A 26824-nucleotide genomic window follows, 5' to 3' on the forward strand; every position below is an offset into this window, starting at 1 on the left:
TTTTCATTATTTATTTACTCATTTTATGATCACAATTGAATTAAACAGGTGCTAGATTTTTTTATTATTATTTTAGTATTGTTTTCTTTTTTTTTAGGATCACAAATGAATTAAGTGTAAGTGTAAAATTTTTTAAACAGTTGTTGATTTTATTTCAGACTGAAAAGCAAGTTTTTCATTTATATGTTCTAGACTTTTTGAGGGTAAAACATGAATGGTTATTATTTATTCAGTTAGTTATTCTTTATAGTTTACTCATAACTGATGATAAACAACTCTGGAGGGGAAATAAAATGTGGCAGAGTAAATTTGAAGTTCCCCTGAACAGAGTTAAAAAGTAGCAGAGTCAATTTTTTGTAGCTCTGAAGTGAGTAAAATAGCATGAGAGTTGATTTAAAAAAAAACACTGAATAGAGTTAAATATCATAGGAAAGAGTAAAATATTATCACTAAATTTTCTTCAATTTGAGTAAATTTTACTCTGACAAATTTACTGTGTAGGACACACTGGAGGGACTATGTCTCCCAGCTGACATTGGAATGCCACGGTGTCCCCCCGGAGGAGCTGGAGGAAGTGTCTAGGGAGAGGGAAGTCTGGGCATCTCTGCTTAGACTGCTGCCCCCGCAACCCAGCCACAGATAAGCGGAAGAAGATGGTATGGTATGGTATGGTAGGCATTTAAAAGCTCTATTGAGAAATTTAAAACATGGAAAGCTCAAAAAGCAATATCAGGATACTTCATGACTTTCAGAACTAAAATTATTCCTGATTCAAGCAGAATCTGCAGGAAACAAAAAAAAAAAGGACAATAACAATGAGATGTTGATAAAATGAGTAAAGAGTTTAATCAATTATTGAAGCAAATTCAAACATTAAGTAAAAGTGAATGAGACAGATCTCTCTCTTTACTGACTTACAAGAGCCAAAGCATCTCAAGAGAAGAAGAGTCCAGTTCAAAAGATACATGGAAGTATATACTGCATTTCCAAGAGTAGAAGTGGAAGAGAAACTAGATGTTCTGATGAAAAACAATGAAGAATGGGTTAAAAATTAATATCAGATTCACATCTCTCTTAAAAGTGTTATTTTCTCTTCTTCAGCTCCTGAACTTTGCCTCCAAAGGTTTTGAATCCTCCTGTGTGAATTTTCTGGTGCTCTTTCAGTTCATCGTCTGTAGTGAATGACTTCCAGCATTTCGCTTCTTCCCAGTGTGAACTCTTTTTTGGCTTCTGCTTTTCCTTTCTTGTTTACGTCCATCGGGTCTAAAAAGAAGCATTACATCAAATGAGAATCATGTCTTACTCATGTAGTTAAAGTAGTGTTGGGAGCTTTCTAAACACTGCTTCCCAAAGCTCAGACACCTTTATGAATCTATGGCCCTGTCCCAAATGGCGCACTTCATGTGGACTTTCGGTCTCGTGGACTTGAATTGCGCGTGCTCGCTGAGTCTACGAGTCCGTAGGCCGTCCCATTCAGCATTTTACCGCTCTGAAGTGTGCTCAGCAGCGCCCCCTTTGTACCCTTGAAGCGGTCTTCCACGAAGCCTGCATAGATGCAGGCTCCACGCACTTTAACTACCCAGGAATCCTTGCGAAGGGCCAATCAGACAACAGATGGGAGGAGATTTCACTCACGGATAATTGTTGACATGGCTGAGAAGAAAATATTACTGTTTTTATGACCTAAATGTACATTTTACCAGTTGTTACCTACAGTTTACAAACATTATGGTCATCGACCAGTGGTTGATGTCTCAAACATAATAATAGCGCGTTTAATAATACGATCGCATTATGATTCATTAAATAAATAGAACCGAATGTCAGGGCTTTACTGAGTCATATGTAAACATAGTATGAATATTGAAACCTGTAAATTGAAAAAAATATGTTTTAAAATTGTAATCTTAGTTCAAATGGAACATTATGTATTATTATGTACAACTGTATACATCGTTTAAATGAGCATGATTTATCTATTGTCTAATGCCCAGGTGATATGCACAATATCAAAATATAGAACTGTAAAATTAGGATGTGTAGTTGACATGCAAAAATGTGATTTCTCCTGTCCAACAACAACCAGACCGTTATTTCCGGCATGCCGATCGAGTCTGTCCCAAAAATACCTCTCAATGCGCCCTCGTGGACTCGCGCCAAGGGCCCTATAGGTCTGCACTACATGACGTCACCAAAGTGTGGAATCTGAGGAAGTCCACAAGTCCGGAGTGTGCCATTTGGGACAGGGCCTGTGTTTCAAATCATGTTCAGATTTGTGGTGGTTCAGAGCGTGTATCAAACTGCGAAAGTCACGTGATTTCAGTAAACAAGGCTTCGTTGCCTCATAACCATTCGAAATGTCAATGATCTCTGTGAACCCATCATGCAGTTAACCATTGAACAAGTGTATATGGGTTTTGCCTGATCTCTGATCAGTTTTAAACATTTGTAGACGTTTTAACAGGGGCAGCTGGCCAATAGAGGGCGCTAGGGCGCCGCCCCCCCATGAGCCAGACCACAGTTTATGAGCCACACTCATTAAATAAATAAGTAAATACATACATAAATCATACATACAAATTGTCAGTATTTGTGTGTTTAAGATATTAAATACACCCAGTATATGTGAAAAATGTGATAGAAATTAAAAATGTCTGCTTTGCTCTGGGGCGCTGGAGAAATCGCCCCAGAGAGGCGGGTATGTGGAGCAGCTTAGCCAATTGCTGATTTAAGATATACATGTTTGACATAAACTGTAGCCAATCAGCGAGCTCAAATCTAGTCAGCTATGGGCGCTTCTGTTAGCGCCCCAAGCTGCGCGTGCCCACCCGCGCTCATGCGCGCCTATCTCCATCAGACAGCTATCGGCCTGGCTAGCTGGATGCGGTCATGCTAATGCCTTGTTTTGCTTTCCGTGATTACTTTTTAAAACAACAGGGACAGATCCAACATGGACAGTTACCGAAGTGAGGGACCTGTCTGAGAAAGTAACTAAACTTTTTTAGTTAAATTTCAAATGCAAATGGAAAGTTTGTGCAATTTGTTTGTTTTTGTGTAAGAATGCTTCAGTCTTGTAATATGGCATTAAATAATTACTGACTTTTTCACAGAGCACTGGTATCATGCAGTTTGTTTTAAAGTGTGTTTGGGTGGTTAATACTAATAATTATTTGTAATATTATTATTATTTTTCGTTTTACAAAGATATGTAAAGGCAGTGGTTCTCAAACTGTGTTTTGTGGTGGTTCTCAAACCGTGAGGTGACAGAAGGGGGTGCGGGAACAAAATGCTGAATTTTGCCGTTCCTTTAATACTACCTCATCTTAAAATACGATTTAAACTGAGCATGCATTTCTCTCAGGTTAAATGCTGTAAATACATGACATACGATCAAATGATCTCATCTTTTGCGGTCAAAACTTTCTGCATTTAAGCAGCGTGTCGGCTATATGACAGGTCTCGTACAGATTGCTGCCTCAGCAAATCGCGCTATACTGCCGTTCTCGACAATGTATGTTACCTTTGTAAAAGTAGGGATTGAAGTTAGCACTTACTAGCATGAAGAACAAATATAGATACAGGCTGTGCATGGAGATCGATATAATTCAAATTCTCTTTGATACAAACACCAGGGTTCATACACATTTTAACCAATACTTTTCCATGACTTTTCCATAACTTTTCCATGACTTTTCGGCACATTTCCATGACTATGTATTCCTGAAAATGTCAGTCGACATTATAAGAATAAAAATATGTGTTAAAGTTTACCCTCAGAGGTTTAACAATAAAATGGATGACAATTTATGTGGTACAATCCAAAATAAAGTGCAAGATCTTTGAAGGACAGGATAAAATACATGTACAGTGTCCTCAGTATTAAAGGATACTTTAAATATGAAACTAAAACCACCAGTAGGTGGCGGCAAGTCACTGTCTTAATAAGCGAGTTGTTGGAGTCATTTATTCAACCGAAACGGCTGATTCATTCAGAAAAACAAGTGATTGTTCATTGAATCGTTAAAATGATTCGTTCAAAACGCGGATTTCATTAAATAAAAAAATATATAAATAAAAATCATCGATGTCTGTTGGACTACGGCTTCATTATGAAATTCTCGTCGGCGATATAAAGTGAAAATTGACAATATTGTGTCCAAAAAGTAACTCACAATGTTAACTTTATTGTTAATTTAACTGTTGTATAAAATAAATGGCACATTTGCAATTATGCACAGGAAAACGGCACTCTTGCTCATGTGATATTCTAATATAACAACATAATATGATATAAATATAAGACAAAAACTCATTTGGGGACATCTGACACATCACGCAGTGAAAGCAAGCATGAGAGACAAACGCGATGTCAGCTCGCACTCGCAGTGCCTCGTACATACAGTGGTGTAGTCTAGTTTTTTGTAGTGAGTATACCGTAATCCCCCCTCCCCGAACATTTATTTTGGTGGGTTGTACACATATGAGTTTCTGTGTGTTTTAATGAACTATTACTATTATTATTATTATTATTAGGCCTACTTGAAGTATACTCTACTGTGCAATAGTAATATATTTCTTTTATAATTTCTTCAAGTTATACCGAACTTTTATTTTGACAGGTTGTCGTAAAGACATTACAGTTTCTGTGTGTATATGAAACGAATGAATGACGATAGTTTTATTAAATGGTGAAATTCTCGTGAAGTGACTTTCATAGCAGCTCTGCGATGAAGTGCACATATGTATCCTACATCATGTCTCAATACAGTGAAACGCTGAAAACACCACGAGCGTGAGTCACGCGTGCGTATGTGTGTGTGTGTGTGGCACACATTGAGCGCTCATTCCCAGAGACGCGTAGAACAATTGCAGTCTCTTTTAACTTTAATGTTCACAGACACTAGTCCATATCGAGATTTGATTCATTGTACAGCCCTACTTTTGATTTATTCATTCAAAAATAGCCAAATTCCGTGACTGGATTCCGCGATTCTATCCGTGTCGCTTCGCAAACACAGACGGGGTGAATTTATGAATGAAAGTGTGAAAGTTCTGACACAAAACGAAGTTGTTACGTATCCTCACGCTTTTTTTAAGTGGGTATACGGAAATCCTTGGCCTTTTCTAGTGGGTATACGACGTATACCTGCGTATCATGTAGACTACACCACTGCGTACATAGTTAAAACAATGATTACAATATCATAGTTCATAGACAATATCGCACACACCTAGGCACATAAAGAATGAACTTACAATTGAACTGACATTTACTCGTTTTCTTCTCTCCTCTCACGTGCTGGAGACATACGTAGGCTTTTATGCTGCGTATCCTCTTTCCGCTACGTTAACATTCTCGACCCACCGGTGCTTGCAAAACTTTAGCATGCTCGTGCCACTTTCCTGGCATTTCAATTAAATTTCTGTCAGCACCGACTTCGCCTCAGGCAACATCGCAACAAGTGAGTGAATCGGAAGTGAACTGAACGTTATGCCGCCCGAATATAAGGACGTTAAGACAACGCGAATTTTTTTTTTTTATTAAACAGTTTTGGTATTAATCACATATTATGCTGTGTTAAAAAAAAATTCCATGACTTTTCCAAAACTTTCTGGGTCTTTTTATTTTTTCAAAACCTTTCCAGGCCTGGAATTTGCATTTTTCAAATTCCATAACTTTTCCAGGTTTTTTCAAAACGTACGAACCCTGAAACACATACCCTGTGTGAGTTCCTGTGTTTAATGTTGATCACATTATATGAAGATCCACACGATTGCGAATGTGACATTGATTTTATACAACAGTTCAACAAACGAAATATTAATATTAAGTGATGTTCATTTTCAACACAGTTGTCAGTATTTTTACAATAAATGAATAGCTCCAATGAAAGCCACAGCAGAACTGCAGCACACAGCAATGATTGTGAACGAATCTTTAGAGTCAATGATTCAATGATTAATTCATAAATACAGCCACTTGCTTCGTTACTGAACGAATGACTCGACTCATCACCTACTGGCGGTTTTAATTTAATATTTAAAAGCATCACTTCGTTTTTACCATCATTGCATATTTATCTATTTAACTTTTTTTTTTTTTATTCAAAGCATTATTTATTTTATAAAGGTATTTGTAAAGGTAAAAATGCACTTGAAAAAAATCGATTTAAGGGGGCAAATATTAACTGAAAAAGGTGTGACTGAAGAGTGGGGGTAAGCAGAGGCATATTAAAGCCTCTTGGGGTACAACCCTAAAAAGTTTGAGAACCACTGGGACTGGGTTAAGGAATAGAACAAAATAAACATCAAAGCACAATACACATACCAAGGGCAGAAAGTAGGCCTAATACTCCCACGGTTACCAGACTATTAAAAACGGCTGATTATGACAGCCCCACCTAAGATATTTTTCACCAGCCGCCACTGCGTTTTAATGAGACTTTTATATAATAATAACAAAATATTAGTAGTTGATAGTCTCTTATTCGCCTGTTTAGCTGAGCAATCCATGCAAAGAAAAACTAAAAGAGCCCTGAAAATGTATTAAAACCCACATATTATACAGATACTTAATATTTATGATATTAAATGATTTGTTGATTGCATTTGATTGATTACCTTCAATAACACATTTGCAATAGTTTGTAAAAGGTGTTTTTAAGCATGTTTGGCCTGAGTTGTTGTTGCATTACACTGTATTAAGAAAGTTCTATGTCAAAATAATTTAATATTTAATTAGTCTTTATTTTATTCTTGACCTGAAACAGTGTAAATCTGGTGAGCGTCAGCATGACGAATGAAGAATCAAGAACAAACAGCAATATCTTTGTTCTTCAGTATCATGATGTTTCATTTTCTTAAATAGTTTTTGATGATCAAAACAAACTTAAATTAACTAGGGCTGCAAGAACTAATTGCTGAAGTCGATCATGAAAATAAACAGTTAGTGAAGTTCACAAGGTAATTTGGGGAGGAGTGAACCCATCTAATATTCACCTCGCTCTGGCATCAGCTGTTCTGGCGTCCCTCCACCTCCCCAACTCCACCTGCATAATTTAGGCATCTTGCTACTATACTCATCATCCAAGCATTATTAGTCCCACTGGGGGGTGTATCTAAGCTCAAGTTGAAGCTGCTTCCATAAAAAACATTTTTATGGACAAAACACATCTGGAAATGAATGGTGCATGGTGAGCATGCGAACCATGTTATTGGAAATGATCGGATATTTCTTTTAAATGTATTATTAATTTGTGTTTAATTTGTTCAAATTGCTTTAACATCGCTTAGCCATGCAACAGACAAGTGACCAATCCTGAGTGGCGATGTCACTACACACTAGTGATGTTACATTTGTGAACGAATCATTCTTTCTGAAATAATCTTTTAGGTGAACGAATCGTTCTTGTTCACGTAGTAATAATAATAATAATAATAATGCATTTTATTTATAGGCGCCTTTCTCAACACTCAAGGTCACCTTACAAAATCAACAATAAAACACTCAATCCATTAAACAAGCAATCAGAGAAAACAGGCAATAGAATAACATGATAATACTATTAATAATAAAAAAAACAAGTGAAAGGGTGGGGTCATTACAGTCAAAACAAATAAAAAATTAAAGAGAGTAAGCCTGTCTGAAAAGATGAGTTTTTAAGTGAGTTTTGAAAATGGTTATGGACGTGGAGTGTTGAATGTAGTGGGGCAGAGAGTTCCAGAGGTGTGGGGCTGAATGACTGAAAGCTCTAAACCCCATGGTAACCAGACGAGCATGTGGGAGGATGAGCTGAATGGAGGAAGAGGACCTGAGAGAACGAGTGGGTATCTTGATATGGAGGAGCTCAGTGAGATACTTAGGGGCAGAATTGTTGATAGCTTTAAATGTAAGGAGGAGGATCTTATAAATTATACGGTATGTGAAGGGGAGCCAATGAAGTTGCTGCAGGACTGGTGTTATGTGACTGATGGAGGGGGTTCTGGTAATGATACGGGCATCAGAGTTTTGGACTAGTTGCAGTTTATGGATGGATTTGTCAGGTAGACCATAGAGGAGAGAGTTACAATAGTCTAGGCGAGAGGTGACCAGGGTGTGAACCAGAATTTCAGCACTGTTGGGGGAGAGAGATGGGCGTAAGCGAGAGATATTACGTAAATGGAAATATGCTGACCGAGTGATGTTATTAATGTGGGACTGGAATGACAGAGTGCTATCTAGGATGACACCCAGACTCTTGACCTGAGGGGAGGGGAACACAGATGAATTGTCGATGGAGAGTGCTATCTAGGATGACACCTATGGAGCTTATAATATGACAAAACGATTTGAATTTGAATTGTGTAAATTTGAATTATTTGCAAGTGTAATCTAACAAAATTGAATTTTAGGTGGTAGTTTAAATAGTTCTGAATTTGATTTTTTTGAAACGAATATTGAACATTTGAAATTTAACAAACTGAAATGTTTTTATGGCTGAATTTTATAGACATGTATTTTCAAACAGCTAGTTTTTTTGTTCTGAATTCTTATACTGCAAATATTCAGTTTAAAAAAAATACAGATTCAAGTTTTCAAGATGAAGAAATTCGGAACTTCAAATTCAGTTTTCTAAAATTCAATCTCAAAAATTCAAGTTAAAAAATTCAGATCTTACAGAAAGTAGGTCACAGGTCATCCACAGGGAAGAGTAAAGGATCTCAGATAAGTCGAACAGAGCATTTTGGCTGCACTGCAGTAGTTTTCTGCCACAAACTGGTTCAAGAGAATCTGTGTATCTTTCGTTCAGTCGTTTTTTTATTTAATATTAAGAGTAGAAAAATGAGAAAACAGCTTGAGTATTAGATTTCTAATATTCTAGTAATAATAGTCCGCTGTTGCACGGAGCTTACAAAACTTAACGCGTGTATTGCATTTGCAACTATAGGCTATATTTCATTTCCTCATCAAACTAGACTAACGAATGGCTCGGTACAACAGAAGAGCCTAGAAAGGGCTTTTTCTCTGTGTAGACCAGCAGTTGGTCTGCATTTGCTATAACCTATAGCCTATTATACAAGCATATATAATGCATTTAACGTTAAATAATCTAAATGTTGACTTTCAAAAGTAGGCGCGCCAAGAAGGCTATTCTCTGTGTTTTGGTTCATTTTTGGTGAGCGCCAGAAAGATCTAAAGAGACCGAGACGCGCTAAAGCAGCGCATCATGTTGTTTTATTTATTTTTCAATGGCATGATATTTTGTAGTCATTTTGAATGTACACAAATTAAAATATACATTTTACTGTTTCGAATGATGTCATATTATCTGTATGACTAGAGATGCACCGATTACAATTTTCTGGGCCGATTCCGATTTCCGATTTTTCATTAAGTTTGACCTGGCGATACCGATTTTAGCCGATTCCGATTTCATTTTTTCTAAGCACTTTACCTCACACACAAATATTTATTTTATATCTTCTCTGTAGTAGAACATTACAATTTGCATAGTTCACACACATCTAAAGTGCAGAGTTATGGAAGAACCATTTCCTTTTCACATTCAATATCCAATATTTTTTTATATATGTATTTAGCAAACTTAACGTCTGTATGAAAACAGGGAATGACAATAAAATAATATATAAATAAAAAATTAAATAAATATAGCCTTGTAGTATAAAGATATTTCTCAAAGCACACACACACAGGCCTATTGCAATCACTTGTACAAACTGAATAATAAAACAAGTTTAAATGGGTACATTTTCTATAAATATTAGTCTTCGTTTTCTTTTCTGACATTGCCTACTCCAGTTCTTGTTAAAACACGCAAATTCTGTGCATTTTGGGCACTTTTTTTGTGAAACCCTTTAGGCTATTTTGTCCATCAAAAGTGTGCTTTCCCTTTAATTGAGCGCGAGCAGTGCAGCAAATAGACTCGGCGCCGAAACACACGCTTCACTGCTCGCGACGCTCCTGCTTGACGCTCACGCGCTGCTCCTGCTCCCGTTGTGAATGCACTCATTGGTTAACATGCACGGCGAAAAAAAATACGCGCTTGCGGTCTGAACAGACGTAATTCACGAGGTTTCCTACATGTGTGTTCCGTGTGCACTTGTGATACTGATGTTGCGCAATGTTAATCATGCGGCGCCCGAGTGCATTTGACCGGCATAAAATCGGCATTTGTCAGACTGACCGGCCGGTCGCCGGTCACGTGAAAAACGGCCAATTCCGATCACCAGCCGATCAATCGGTGCATCTCTATGTATGACTATAAATAACAGAGTATTAAGTTATTTCCCAGCAGTGGAACAAATCCAAGTGATGGCGCCAGCGCATCGCGCTCTCACACAACATAGTATCAGTTCTGGCGTTGCATCATATCGCAGACTGCTCATTATCAAAATAAAACACAGTCAACCAAACATATAAAAAGTTATTCTGCCTAATTTAACTGTTCTGTTGTACAATATAAAGGGCAAGCTGTGCCGCACACAGTCCTACTCCAAACATTTCTCTTGCTGTGAAGACGCGGATTTAGCCTATACGTGTATATTGGGACACGACTGAAGTATGACGCCTTCTTTATAGTTAGCATCCACGTTACATTGCAAATATCAAAACTTTTGACTGAATGAGAGTTTCGATTTAAATACATTTGTTTAGGCTTGGCGTTTAAAATAGGCTAAATGTTGTTTGTAATAAAGGGCACAATATTTTTACAGGCTATGTAGCCTATATTATTTTAATAGGCCTATACATGGCTACTTATTTTTCATCCTTGTTGTTTTCTGCATTCATTTAAGGATTTGTCATACAGTAAGGGAAAGTAAAATAGGCAACACATAGCCTACATGTTAATAGTGTTTATCATGTAAATGTTGTATTTTATTTACAGGTCTTATACACTATTGCTGAATAGGCTAATATTAAAATGCGTTTTTCTATGACGATTTGACGCGCACGCGTTTCTCTCTCAACATGATCCGGTGTAACTTACACTCATGTGCATGCGACTTATTTTCTGGCAAATACGGTCAGTTAAAAATGTTGCTGTATTATTACAAAATGGGGCAATGGGGACCATTTGAAAAAAAAACAAAAAAAAAAAACATATTGTGTTCATTACCCCCCACCCACATTTGGCCTTAATCACTGTTATTATTAGGGGTTCCTTGGAAATGTATTTAGGTGTAGACAAAATCAGTTATGTTTATTTCATAAATATGAACGTAGGCCTACCTCGCATCTCCCGGACACTAGCCGTTAGTCTACTTCCTTGGCCTATTTTTTTAGCTGGCCAATTCTCAAAATCTGTGTGGAAAAGCTGCGGAGATTTTTTATTAATTATTATTATTTTATTATTATTTATTTTGGAAGTTTAGTTGCCATAGAAAATTACACAGTTTTATTTAACATCAATTGATACTCAATATTAATGAAATAAATAAATGTAATGTCAGAGAATGCACAAAGCGCATCCTTTTGAGATGTAAATTACAATACATTTTAATTAAAATAAAACACAAAAGGCCTACATCATAAAACTCAGAAGATTATGTATTTTAATATATTATATTATAATTATAATACAAATAAAAAGGCGTCATACTTCAGTCGAGTCCCAAAATACACGTAGCCTAGGCTATAGGCTAAATCAGCGTCTTCACAGCAAGGGAAATGTTTGGAGTAGGCCTGTGCGGCACAGCTTGCCCTTTATATTGTACAACAGACCAATTAAATTAGGCAGAATAACTTTTTATATGTTTGGTTGACTATGTTTTATTTTGATAATGAGCAGTCTGCGATATGAAGCAATGTTGAGATTGAATTTTAGAAAACTGAATTTGAAGTTCTGAATTTCTTCATCTTGAAAACTTGAATCTGTATTTTTTAAAACTGAATATTTGCAGTATAAGAATTCAGAACAAAAAAACTAGCTGTTTGAAAATACATGTCTATAAAATTCAGCCATAAAAAAAATTCAGTTTGTTCAATTTCAAATGTTCAATATTCGTTTTTAAAAAATCAAATTCAGAACTATTTAAACTACCACCTAAAATTAAATTTTGTTAGATTACACTTGCAAACTTACTTACTTGCTTACACAATTCAAATTCAAATCGTTTTGTCATATTATAAGCTCCATAGACACCCAGACTCTTGACCCGAGGGGAGGGGAACACAGATGAATTGTCGATGGAGATGGAGAAGTCATTTATTTTAGATAGGATGGATTTAGTGCCAATCAGGAGGAGTTCAGTTTTGTCACTGTTGAGCTTGAGAAAGTTTAGGGAGAACCAGGATCTGACAGTAATCCACTGTCTAATATTCCTCGTTCACTGAAATCCCTCCCTCCACTAAAGTAGCAGCGCATGTGCAGCTCAGTGAACCGAGTAGCTCTGTGGACGAGTAGCTAAAATGTTCATTTTGAAAGAAAACCTTGTGCTTTGGTCATCTGAATCACTTATTTCGACTTATTTTATTATTTTAGTGAGTAAATTAGGCACACATTTTAATAAAGCCAAATAAATGTTTTTGTTACAAGTAAATATTTTTGTTGACTTAAAAATATTCTTGTTTGCCGTAACCCGACCGACCCTATCAATTTAGGACCGACCCAATTAAATTTTTTTTTTTTCCCTTTTAGACCGACTTGCCGGTTGTAAACTTGCGTTAAGACCGACCGATTTTTTTTTTACTCTTCAAACAACTAATACAAATGCAATAAAATTATATTAATTATATTTTAGTAAGTATTGTGAATATAAATAGGCCTACATACAAAGGTAGGCTATGCTCTTTCTTTTAAATAAAAACCCATCTATGATTATAAAGGCTGTGTAGGCTGTATGCGAAATGAAACCGAAAATCGCGACACTCAGATCCACGAAAAATATATTTTAGTGATTCTATGAATTGCACTGCGCAAACCAAAATATACCCACCGGATGAAGAGGGGTCGGCTCTCCACAGAACATAATATAGCCTATTCATTTTATTTTATTTTTCGTGTTGGCATTTATGAGGAAGAAACAATGTTACGGACGTGACCGCTCTGAAAGCGGCACTACAATTAAAACTTCACAGAGATCTCAAACAGGCATTTAAAACACCAAATATTAAGAATTGGCATATCGAGCAAAATAATATGATTGATCGAAAATTGTAGCCTATCTCTCCCCTCACATGCTCACCGGCAAGACGCACCGACATTAAATTTCTCTGTAGGCTAATAGGCATATGTGTTGTAGCCCAGTCATTAAAAAACGATTTAGTTTTGTATTCATGTTTAAATAAAATAATATATATTTTTAAAATTTCATGTTTGATTATATGAAAAGTGAAAAGCATGAATAAGATAAGATGATCCCGAAAATATCGGGAGACAAATGGAGTGGGCAGACATGATTTTGACCACTTCATTAAGTTTGTTTTTGCAGCCTGTCTTTAAAGTGAATTTCGTTTTGTATTAATTGTATCTTATTTTTAATCAATGTTTCATCAACCAATTTCTTGAATTTAATAAATAAGAGGCTAAATATAGCAGGCAATATAATCAGGACACGGAGTCGCCGGCGCGTGAACTGGATCCTGGTCTCTTAAATGAACCGAAACACAGCATATAAGCTACTTGCCTCACAGACCTGAGACATATTATATTTTTATATATATATATATATATATATATATATATATATAGAAAGCATGAAATGTACACTTTTAAACAAAACAATTCAAAACGAAAGACTGAGAAAAAAGAAACAGACTGTTCTCTGCTTATGTAATGAAATGTGCATTTCTCTCTGGCGTGTTCACTACTGCAAAGATCGTGAGTCAGCATCGTCAACTTAATCTTTGACACAGAAAATACTTGTTTATTTATAAACAATTGAAATGTCTCCTTGATATATTTGACATACTAATAATCATTAGGCAACTTTTCCCAGTTCTGACAGCTTTTAGGCACGTTATTGGCAGCACACCCTTAGCCTACATGTTACATGAACACGTCACCACCGCTATAATATTATTCTTTGGTGTTCAGTTTATACAGGTTTTCTAATTGTTATTTTATATATATATATATATATATATAACTTGGCACGAAGTTCTGGGAAACTGTCAGTGAAGTCCCGACATGCAAATTTGTTTAAATTCATACCGACGTAATCACCATGACCAAAATTGTAAAAAAAAAATTTTTACATTGAATCTCGAAAAAAAAAATACAGACCGACCTACCAACCTTTTTTTCTTTTTGGCTGTTACAGCAAACCAAACTATTTTTAAGGATGGCCTAAAGATGAACTACTTACTGTGATCTCAGACGGCGGTGATGTGGTTTCTCCACTGCATGGATCTTCATGTGTCGCTTCAGGTGAGTTTTAATAGAGAAACTCTTTCCACACTGATCACACGTGTGCGGCTTCTCTCCAGTGTGGATGCTCTCATGTGTTTTCAGATTTGATGACTGACTGAATCTCTTGTCACAGTGTGAACACTTGTAAGGTTTTTCTCCAGTGTGAATTCTCTCATGTGTTTTCAGATCTGCTGACTGACAGAATCTCTTGTCACAGTGTGAACACTTGTAAGGTTTTTCTCCAGTGTGAATTCTCTGGTGCTGTTTCAAATGTTCAGCTCTAGTAAAAGTCTTCTCACACTCAAAGCACACGTACTCTCTCACACCAGTGTGAATTTTCTGATGATTATGTAAATATAGCAGCAGTGAAAAACTTTTTCCACACACAGAACATGAATGTGGCTTCTCCTCTGTATGAACTCTCAGGTGTCTCTTCAGGTGTGATGCACAGATAAATGTTTTCCCGCACTGATCACATGTGAACGGCTTCTCTCCGGTGTGGGTCCTCATGTGAAAATTAAGGAGTGAAGATCGACTGAAACTTTTCCCACATTGATGGCATGTGAACGGCTTCTCTCCGGTGTGGATCATCATGTGAAAATTAAGGTATGAAGATTTACTGAAACTTTTTCCACATTGATTGCATGTGAACGGCTTCTCTCCTGTGTGGATCGTCATGTGAGCATTAAGGTGTGCTAATTGACTGAAACTATTCCCACACTGATTGCATGTGAATGGCTTTTCTCCGGTGTGAACTCTCATGTGAATCTTAAGAGAGTTTTTGTCTGAGAATCTCTTTTCACACTGTTCACACATGAACGGCCTCTCTCCGGTGTGGATTCTCATGTGACTTTCAAGCTGTGTCGATCGGCTGAAACTCTTCTCGCACTGATTGCATGGATATGGCTTCTCTCCGGTGTGGATCCTCATGTGACGCTCAAGACTGTGTTTGGTTGTGAAACTATTCCCGCACTGAATGCAGGTGAAAGATTTCTTGGCCCTTCTTTTCTTTAAAAATGTTTTTTTAGTCTTTGAGCGACTCAAAGGTTTTTCTCCAGGTTTGACATGATGTTCCTCCTCCACTTCACTCAGTTCTTCACTCTCCTCCTTCACTTCACTCAGTTCTTCACTCTCCTCCACTTCACTCAGTTCTTCACTCTCCTTCTTCACTTCACTCAGTTCTTCACTCTCCTCCTCCACTTCACTCAGTTCTTCACTCTCCTTCTTCACTTCACTCTCCTTCTTCACTTCACTCTCCTTCTTCACTTCACTCAGTTCTTCACTCTCCTCCTTCACTTCCATCGGGTCTGAAATCAAAGAAAAACTAATTTTCAAATTTTCGAAATAATCAAAATAATTAAAAGAGAGAAATATGGAGTGAATGGAGATAAAAATTATCCCAGATGTAACAGACAACTGCTTTAAAATATTACAATTTATGTATTTTTATAAATTAATTATACGTCCCTGAAACTTTCCATGAGTGAGGTACACTGATCTTCCAGTTATTATTTTGTAAACATTATAGGCACAAATCCCATGTTTCTTTCGTGAGAACTATTAAATATTTTTGATCAATGACACAATTATCTAACATGAAATGAACATTAAAATATACAATACTGCCATATTTTGACTAAGGCTGTCAAAAGATTAATCGCATCCAAAATAAAAGTTTGTGTTTACATAATATATGTGTGTGTACTGTGAATAATTATTATGTACATATAAATACAGACACACATGCTTGTATATTTTAAGAAATATTTGCATACATACACTGTATATATTTATATATAATTTATATTATATATAAATATATTTTTTTTATATATAAATTACACATTTTCCTTAAATATATACAAGCATGTGTGTGTATATATATACAAAATAATTATACACAGTACACACACATATATTATGTAAACACAAACTTTTATTTTGGATGTGATTAATCGCGATTAATCTTTTGACAGCCCTAATTTTAACACCAACTTTTAGATTGATATATAGTTATGTTAAAAACTACTAAAACATTTTAATTATTAAAGGGACAATGTCTAGGTTTTTTAAGTATTTTATTATATAAAATCAATATTGTTATTCATCAATATGTCCTCAATGGTGTACAAATACATCTGCCAATGATCTGACTTATCCTTGTAAACGAATAATTTATTATCTTTATATACATGGGACGGGTAGGTCCACGGAGGCTTCCATGTCATTCCGCCATCTTGAAAAACTATAATACCAGAGAGGGACAAAAAGTACTAGGCCACCGTGTTTCCACAACGCGTTTTCATTCAGAGTCAGCGTCACGTGACTGGACAAGAAAATTTGAGAGATGCTTGTCACTGCCGCGGCAAGTTTAAAAGGCTGCACTGCACGGTTATTTATAATTGAGGACCATACTTATGTGGAGCCACAGGACCGGCGATTGCAAAACAACAAGGGTCAATGTCGGGATAGCTTTTTCCAGGTGGAAAGAGTTGATGCAGGAGAAAGCTTTCAAATGAGACGCTGAACTTGCCTGCTTTCTTCTCAACAGGTTAGTCAACATTATGGTCTAAATTACAAGCTTTTTTTCATTGCTTGGTCGCTTCTCTGCCTTTGGAAACTTTCAATTCTATCAAACACCCGTTTGTTTGTTGTGTCAAGTTGCAGTTTGTTTGAAATAACAAGCCTGTTCACCCGAAGGAAAACTCGATGAAGTGCTATTAGAAGACATCTTGTAATAGCTTTTTGGTACATAACGGCTACCAGAGAAGCAACACGCATTGAAAAAGAGAGGCGTTGTAGAGCACTATTTGTTTGAATGCAAAATACAATTTCACCGCTAGATGGGAGAAATTCCTACACATTGTCCCTTTAAGGGCCGTTCACACTAAACTTCTCCTTCCATTGACTTCACACACATGTGAAAGTGTGACACAAGAAACACAAGATCAAGTGAATTTCACTGCGAGAAAGAACACAAATGTTTGCAGTAAAGTAAAAAATTTGTACATTTTGGAATTATAATTTTTTGTTATATGTTTGTACAAATACGCACAAAATTCAGGTCAAATTCTGGTAAAATTGTTACAAATTGTAAACCATATATAAAATAAATGTAAAATAAAACAGTTAAAATATTTTAATTGAGTTTGACCTGATGTTGACAATCAATATGAAACCTCCCTTTACTCTGGCCATTTGTATAAACTTTTGCAGCCATTTTATAGTTGAACTGTTTATCTAAAAGTGATGAAGTGCTTGAATGTTTCTAACATGAATGTTCTTCAGCATCATGAATGAATGAAGAATAAACACCAACCTCTTTGTTCTTCAGGATCTTCAGTGTGTTTCATTCTGCATGGTTCTGGATCACTCATGTTCTCACTGTCCTCTTTAATAAACTCAGTCTTTGCAGATTTCAGCAGTGGGAGGAGCTTCACTGATGATGTGACTGCTGTGGGAGTATGGAAGTAGAATAATGTCAAATGTTTTTGAAATAAAAAGCCTATTGAATTGCACTACTTGGAAAAAAATAGGCATTGCATTACCATGCTTGCATTTTAATGCATTGTATTTTTAGTGCTTACATTTTTATGGGCTGAAATTCAACATGGTTGAATATTTAAACTGTGAATATTTCATTAAAAACATTTCAAACACCTTTTCATTATTAAAAATTCAATAATCCATATTCACCTTTCATATTTCACTTCCAAAATATTCAAACTGTTTAAAAATACAACCAATAATATTCAACAGGCAATTTTCGGTCCATTTTATTTCGCTTTGCAAATTCGCTTCCACAAATTCAGTGGTTCAAATTCGACAGTAAATTCAACATTGACGTCCAGGAACTGCAGGAAAAGCAGTAGATTGCCGAGCATACTCTCCATCTTCTGTTAGTCTACCTCACCAGCAGATGGTGCAAAAGCGCTTGTTGCTGACGAAGACATTCATTCATAAAATGAAAATGATTATCTGTGTCAGTATGCGGAAAAGATGATAAACACACAAAAGCTGTGTTTATGTTTCATTCAATAACTTCATTGTTACTTTCCCTGTGTATTCTACATGTCATCAGCTTTCTCTACCATGAACAGGATTATAATCGGTTTTCCTCAATACATCATACTCAAGGATTTCCCTTCCGTTGATAGTGATATGAAAGAACAATCTTGCACCTTATTAGGGAAGTAGGCTGTAGTCTATTATATAGGCTACAGGCAAGAAGATGGACTCAGAATATGAACTTAACGCGCAAAGTTTCATGCTGAGCGTTTCGTGATATACTGGCATAAAATCAACACATATATATATATATATATATATATATATATATATATATATATATATATATATATATATATATATAGTATGCATACGTGTATTGCATTAGCTTAAACTGTCACAGCACTTGCATATTGTCCTCCTATTGTTAGTTTAACTGTAAATCGCTTTGGATAAAAGCGTCTGCTAAATTACTAAATGTAAAAATTGGCTTGATATTGGACATTCGCACATTTAGGGACCGTCTCTAAAGTTGCATACAACATTGGCATACACGTTTCTAACTTCAATAGCAAACTTAAATGTATTTGAATAAATATCAAAAATCCAAAGGGTGCGCATTATGCCTGACACTAAATGAACACTTTACAGTTGGTTTTATGACTGTAAGTCGTTCTATTCAAATGCTATCGGAGTTAGAAACGTGTATACCAAAGTCGTACACTTTAGAGACGGTCCCTAAATGTGCGAATGTCCAACATCAAGCCATCTTTATGCCAATCTATCACTGGGAAACGCTCAGCATTAAGCTTTGCGCGTTATTCTGAGTCCATCTGCTTGCCTGCGAGTTTGGTCTTTTACATCACTGTAGTCCATTAAGCTACGTTAAGCGTTGTATATGTCCAGCAGGGGAATCCTTAAGTATTGAGGGAAACCCTAATAGCCTTCATGCAGCACATCCACAATATAAAGTTAAGGCAACTAAACAACCAAGAGAAATATATGTCAACCTCAAAAATGTAACATTGGATCTGTATATCCGCATCGGGGAATAACATTATAATCTCGTTCACGGTAGAGAAAGATGCATGTAGGCTACACAGGAAAAGTAACCGTGAAGTAGGGGTGGGCGATATGGTAAAAATATCATATCACGATTTTTTTCAGGAAAATCACGATTAACGATTTTATCACGATTCTTTTTTATGTTGGTTTTACTATTTTGTGACTGAGCTTTACAGCCAAACTAATGTCCATATTTTAAAAAACAAAGCCTTAGGTAACAAAATATAAAATAAAAAAGAATGGCAGACGGGCGAAGATAAAAAAATATTTGTCATTATTTTCTTTGTTATTAAATATTAAGATCAAAGATACACATTACACACACAACTTAATATACAAATTAAATAAACAGTGCTTTGTTTTCAGCTACAGGTGTATTTAACAGTAGCATTGAAGAAAGTAATTAAATGAACAAATATGAAAATAAAACAAAACATAGACTTCACTGTATAAATTATAAATTGATACTTATTAAAGCTACTATTAAAGTTATCAGTCAAGAGCAGTGAGTGATTTTCTCTTTGCATTTTGTTGTTTTAACAATAAAGGGATAGTTCTCCTAAAAATTCAAATTGTCATAATTTACTCTCTCAAGTTGTTTTAAACTCGAATAAGTTTCTTTCTTCTGTTGAAAATAAAAGTTATTTGGAAGAATGTGACTTCCATAGTATATTTTTCTCCTATGGAAGTCAATGGGGACCAGCTACTGTTTGTATAGCCACATTCTTCAAAATATTAATATTAGAACAATATTAGAAGGAAATTAATACAGGCTTGGAACAACATTATAGTGCGTAAATAATGAGATCATTTTTATTTTTGGGTGAACTATCCCTTTAAGGACAAACGGCAGCGTGTTTACTATTGCTACTGTCTCTTTAAGAGCTGCACTCGACGCGTCTTTTATACACGCATTTGACAAGCAGATTTTCTCTCAATTTTCTCAAGTTTGCTTTCACTTTAGACATCACCGACTTTGTTTACGTAAACCTTGTGTGTATTTGACAGTATTAGCACAATAAGACTCGAAAGATAACTTAGTCCAGTATCCAGGCGCTGGTAGACAGGCTTTTAGTGCATGTGAGCTTCACATGTACGCGCTGAGAAACGCACACGTTAGAACAGTGCATCAGCACGCGAATTAAATGTTTAACCGACAAGGCATTAAAGCACATGCAAATTATGAACTTTTGTGAACTGTAGTGTCCCGTTCCGCTGCGTTAACATTTGATCTGAATATACGTCGCGTTGTTCAGTATGTTGGGACAGAGGCACCAGAACAGCAACTGAGAATGCGCGATACTACGATATTTCTTCAAAAGCAGATCGTGGAGACCTTTTAATCGTCCACGATAAAAAATCGTCATATCGCACACCCCTACCGTGAAGACACTGAATTTAACATAAAACAGCCGTCATAATAATCACAAATACACTTACATTGCTGTAAATGAGTTTTATGAATGAATGACTTGTTCTAACTGTCTTCAACACGCGCTTTTGCACCATCTGCTGGTGAGGTCGACTAACAGCAGATGGAGAGTATGCTCGGCAATCTACTGCTTTTCCTGCAGTTCCTGGACGTCAATGTTGAATTTACTGTCGAATTTGAACCACTGAATTTGTGGAAGCGAATTTGCAAAGCGAAATAAAATGGACCGAAAATTGCCTGTTGAATATTATTGGTTGTATTTTTAAACAGTTTGAATATTTTGGAAGTGAAATATGAACGGTGAATATGGATTATTGAATTTTTAATAATGAAAAGGTGTTTGAAATGTTTTTAATTGAAATATTCACAGCTTAAATATTCAACCATGTTGAATTTCAGCCCATAAAAATGTAAGCACTAAAAATACAATGCATTAAAATGCAAGCATGGTTAAAGCAATGCCTATTTTTTTTTCAAGTAGTGCAATTCAACAGGCTTTTTATTTAAAAAACATTTGACATTATTTTACTTATATGGGAGGAGCTGATCTGCCAAAATCTAAAATATATCAGTTACGGTGTTTTTTTTTTGTTTTTTTTTTGTGGCTTATGGACAACAGAATATAATAATGTAAATTCTCCCAAATATAAATAATAGTAAGAAAAACAGTTGAAAGCATTTAAATAAACAGAGGCTACATATAGTAACCATCAAATACCCTCAGTCTGCTGACACCAATGAAATGAGCTTTAAGTGTCAATGTACAGGAGATCTGAAGACATCAGCATAATAAATTAGGTGAAAACAGGAACTATTGTCATGAAATAAAGAGTGTTTTCAGCAGATCTGTTAATATTGATGAGCCTCAGGGCCAGTCCACACGGAGACGCGTTTCGCTGTATACGTATAAATTTGTTATCGTATTGGCGTTTCGTCCACACGGATCCGCCGTTTTCGGAGACTGAAACGGCTATTTTTTGAAACCGGGTCCCAAGGTGGATAAATCTGAAAACGCCGCCTTTGCGTTTTCGTGTGTACGGCCAATCCGTAAATTTTGTGAAACGATGATGTCATCACACCAAGTGTCAGCTAGTCAGACACCGTTAAGTCACAGCAACTACATTTATGGTTTTTCATATTGTTCAACAAAGTTCTTGATTAAAAAAGAAAAAAGAAAAGAAAAAAAGAAGCTACTGTGCCTAATATTATTGTTGTATACAGCGCGCAAGGTTTATGCGCATGCTTTAAGTCTTCTTCTCCGTTTTTAGTGTATGTCTGTGGTAGAATCACAGCGCCACATACTGTCTGGCATGCATCTGGCATGTGTACGCAGATATTTCTTGAGACGACGCCGTGTTTACGGAATTTTTTTTTGGAACGGGGAAAAAAATATCGGATAGGGAAAGCTCTGGCTTCGTGTGGATGTGGCCTCAGACTATCAACACTCATTCAACAAGCCATTCAGGATCATCAGCAGATCATCTCACTTTATTCTGAGTGTTTGCTGTTAGAAACACATTATGTGAGTCAGGATAGATGACTATAAAGCTATAATGAACTATACTGAAAGACAACTAGGCTATATTAAAAGACAATACTGTATCTCGCAATATTACACACATAAAACATAAAATATGGCAAAAACAAAAACACTTTTGACACTCAGGTAACTACCCTACTAAACCATAAAATGTTCATACGAATATAGTTCGACATTTTAATAACTAGGCTACATTCATTGCAATAATGTAATTAGATCATTAACGTGTTACAGTTTTGTATACTGTTCAGAAACTGACAATGATCATAAGTTCAACAACTGTATTAAAATAAAGAGCACCACAAAACAATATTGTTTAGTCTAGGCCTATATCAAACTGTATTCATATTTATCTATATTATGTAGCCTATAGCCTAAGTTTAAAATGGCTCACTATTGGCACAAAGTATTATTTACAAAGTATTTATCAGTATCTGTTCCTGTATTAGGGCAATTCCAGCGTTATGGATGTGACATTTGAACTCATAATGACAGGTGAAATGTCTCAGAAAAAAAAAACTTCTTATAATATTTAAATTGGAAATGCATATTCTCAGAGCACCCAATCTGGGGAATTGACAGGCAAAATATGTTTTTCTAAAATATATTTAAGCACCCCCAAAAAAGGAAAATATGCATGCGTTATGGATGTGACGGGAAATGACAGAGTTTTTGGTATACTGTTCGATTTCCTTTAAAGTCTGTGAACTTTTGAGTCCAATGTATAAATATTGCTATCCACATGATGAAGGGGTCTTAGCTGAACATAAAAATATCAATGTTTAATATATATATATATATTTATGAAGTGTATTATGAGGAAAAACCAGCGTTATGGATGTGACAAAAACCCTGTTATGGATGTGACGCGTCTGAAATAGCCTACATAGAATCTGTTTGGAAAATCAACAATCAAACCATCATGGCACTTTTGTTGACGCATAATGGCTGTTTTGACATTAAGAAGACTGTCTGAAATGATTCTGAACTTAAAAAGGGTTTTGTTCTTTTGGTTAAAACTTTATTTTTTCATGGTAAAGATGACCTTTGCATGGAATTGCCCATTAATAAATCTGATCTGCTAAAGATGTGAAAAGAGTAACGCTAGACATAAAACGGTAGCAGCAACTCCCCTCACAGATCTCAAAGTTTAACTCTTGACTTTAACATTCAGTAACAGTTCTCACACAAACATCGAGACAATCACACAAACGAACACAAAATCGCTCAGCTCTGAATGAACAACATATTCTCCTCATGCTCGCTGCTGCTGCACTAGCAGCTAAATGTTTATTTCAGTAGGAAGACGCCAGAAAAGACGCACAAATATCGCTGTGATCGATGAAAACAATACAGAAATGAGTCTGACGCTTAATCAAACTGTATAAAGTATGTGTGATGGTTGTGTAAATATGAAAAATACCGTGAACTGCTCTCCTCACCTCAGAAGACTCGAAGCTGAAACTGAAATGAGGAGGAAGAGACGTCGTGAGCGAGCGGTGGCGTCATCGGCCTCCAACGCATGCGCGAACGGAACACCCCCGCAGCCAATAAGAGCCACTGATAGAGTTCATCCTGTATTTTACTGTATTTTAATGATTATTTAACTGATGATGTAGAATAATACATCAACGAACATCATAATATATTCAGCACGTGGTTTCAAAGGTTGTTAAATACATACATTAGCCTAAATCAGTTCATTTGATCACCTAACATGCATAATTTCATTGCCTCAAAACCTCAAAGCCATTAATATTAGGAAGGATGGTTGGAAAACAAGCATATGTGGAGAAATAGAAACTGCGAGCCATGCTCTAATCGACTGTTTATGTCATCGTACAGAAAGAAATCTCATGAACTCAGAGCTGTTGGAAGTTTTCTAAAATCATTACTTTGCACTAAGAGACAACAAAACTTTTTTGCACTTTTTAATTCTTCAAATGAACTGAGGAGGGCAGCAATAGACCATTGTAGCGACTACCCAGCCGGCACATGACCGACCTTCAACGTTGAAATATGGTTGAAATAAGATCAGTTCTTGTTTCAGTGTTGAAACTACGTTGACACAATGTTTAATGCTTAACGGTTGAAAACCAACCGGTACATGACCAACCTTCAACGTTGAAATATGGTTGAAATAATGACAGTTGTTGTTTCAATGTTGAAACCACGTTGAAATAATGTTTAATGCTAAATGGTTGAAAAAGGGTAATAAAAACACTTATAAATCAACTTTGATTTTTTTTTACAAGATCTATATGTTGAATATCTTAAAGATGAACTGAACTGAAAAAAAAATTTTTTTATAACGTGTTGTTTATGACAATTAAAAGTAAATTACACAAAAAAAAAATAAAAAAAATATCAATATAGCTTTTTTTTAAAGCAACACAAAAATTGCGTTTGTTAGTATAAGAACGCTGGCAATTCTGATGACGTCACTGGAATGGTAGGACCTGCGAAGGTATATGGCAGCTGCAACTGCAGGTCCTATACACACGAAAATGAGTCATTTTGGTTACGTGTTTGAGCCTGTGAGGGACAGGCCAGTAGTACTGACTACCACCACAAGGAGGACGATCAGTTTCAGGCTCCAACTACAGTACAGGATCGTTTGGGGGGAGCGGCGCGCGCTGTATCGATTCGCCTCACTGATCAAGTGCAAAAGAAACTACGAGCATGCAACGCCGTTACGTTGTAAATTACACGAAATAAAAGTAATGCAGGTATGATCCAGATTGTATTTGCAATGTACATAGTCAATTATTAATGGAGCAATAGTGGTTCATGGTGTTATAAGAGGGAAATGTGGTGGGAGGTTGGAGGGCTGTAGTAGCCTGTCATGCACTCTCATTTATTGTATACAAGCACATTATGCATTTTATTAAATAGAGACTGCTTATATATGTCGTGTGCATTTAGAGAAAAATACTAAAACATGGTTGAGGTACTGTGCGTTTTAGAAAGTCAAGGCAGATAAATGGCAAATGTGATTGGACGAATTCATCCAATGGGATCGCTTGTTCAGTTAGCTGCACGCAAAAATGTTAAAATCAAAATACTCCCTGCATCAACAATGTTAATCCTGACACGATGAACATCAGCTAGCTTCAGGGTGAGTAGAGAGGGACATTGGATTCTGTTGACAGACCTGATGCGGTTTAGTTAGCTGCTAGTAAACGCATTATTAAGGCAGCTGGGGTTACGATACATTTTCACAGGCTAACGTTACCTTTGACAAGGAAACCAGGCTTTATAGCGTTCAACAAAACTGAGACTGACACACTCGGCATTCATTGAAATTGAGTCACAAAACCAAGCTAGATACCAAACGATCCAACCTAGGTAAAGAGCTAGCAGCTAAACGAGTTGGAAGCACTTTTGTCAAACTCCACAAGCTAGCCACCACTCCGACCATATAAACTGTATAAATAAATAATGACTCCGACGATATCACAGATTGATGCGTTTACTGGCAGCTAACTAAACCGCATCAGGTCTGTCAACAGAATCCAATGTCCCTCTCTACTCACCCTGAAGCTAGCTGATGTTCATCGTGTCAGGATTAACATTGTTGATGCAGGGAGTATTTTGATTTTAACATTTTTGCGTGCAGCTAACTGAACAAGCGATCCCATTGGATGAATTCGTCCAATCACATTTGCCATTTATCTGCCTTGACTTTCTAAAACGCACAGTACCTCAACCATGTTTTAGTATTTTTCTCTAAATGCACACGACATATATAAGCAGTCTCTATTTAATAAAATGCATAATGTGCTTGTATACAATAAATGAGAGTGCATGACAGGCTACTACAGCCCTCCAACCTCCCACCACATTTCCCTCTTATAACACCATGAACCACTATTGCTCCATTAATAATTGACTATGTACATTGCAAATACAATCTGGATCATACCTGCATTACTTTTATTTCGTGTAATTTACAACGTAACGGCGTTGCATGCTCGTAGTTTCTTTTGCACTTGATCAGTGAGGCGAATCGATACAGCGCGCGCCGCTCCCCCCAAACGATCCTGTACTGTAGTTGGAGCCTGAAACTGATCGTCCTCCTTGTGGTGGTAGTCAGTACTACTGGCCTGTCCCTCACAGGCTCAAACACGTAACCAAAATGACTCATTTTCGTGTGTATAGGACCTGCAGTTGCAGCTGCCATATACCTTCGCAGGTCCTACCATTCCAGTGACGTCATCAGAATTGCCAGCGTTCTTATACTAACAAACGCAATTTTTGTGTTGCTTAAAAAAAAAGCTATTTTGATATTTTTTTAAAATTTTTTTAGTGTAATTTACTTTTAATTGTCATAAACAACACGTTATAAAAAAAAAATTTTTTCAGTTCAGTTCATCTTTAATGTATGTACAGAATAAATAATTTCTGCCTTTTAAATTATTATTAAGA

At 36.2% G+C, this 26824-nt stretch overlaps 1 protein-coding gene across 2 annotated transcripts; it reads right to left on the minus strand.

The window, feature by feature from the left end:
* Nucleotides 1-134: 134 nt before the first annotated feature.
* LOC309500094 (uncharacterized protein) lies at nucleotides 135-23885 on the minus strand. Of its 2 annotated transcripts, XR_014206476.1 has the most exons (5): nucleotides 23839-23885; nucleotides 17671-17805; nucleotides 14308-15658; nucleotides 919-1263; nucleotides 135-782 (listed from the first exon to the last, which is right to left on the minus strand). XR_014206476.1 is itself a non-coding variant. In XM_082171658.1 (4 exons), the coding sequence occupies exons 2-4, from the start codon at nucleotides 17726-17728 to the stop codon at nucleotides 1161-1163; spliced, it is 1512 nt and encodes a 503-aa protein (XP_082027784.1). In that variant the 5' UTR covers nucleotides 17729-17805; nucleotides 23839-23885; the 3' UTR covers nucleotides 822-1160. The 2 variants fall into 2 exon arrangements, 1 of the variants encoding a protein (XP_082027784.1); XM_082171658.1 differs by lacking the exon at nucleotides 135-782 and having other exon boundaries at nucleotides 822-1263.
* Nucleotides 23886-26824: the final 2939 nt, after the last annotated feature.

Source organism: Leuciscus leuciscus (genome assembly GCF_965113295.1).
Source record: "Leuciscus leuciscus genome assembly, chromosome: 1".
Classification (NCBI taxonomy): Eukaryota; Metazoa; Chordata; class Actinopteri; order Cypriniformes; family Leuciscidae; genus Leuciscus; species Leuciscus leuciscus.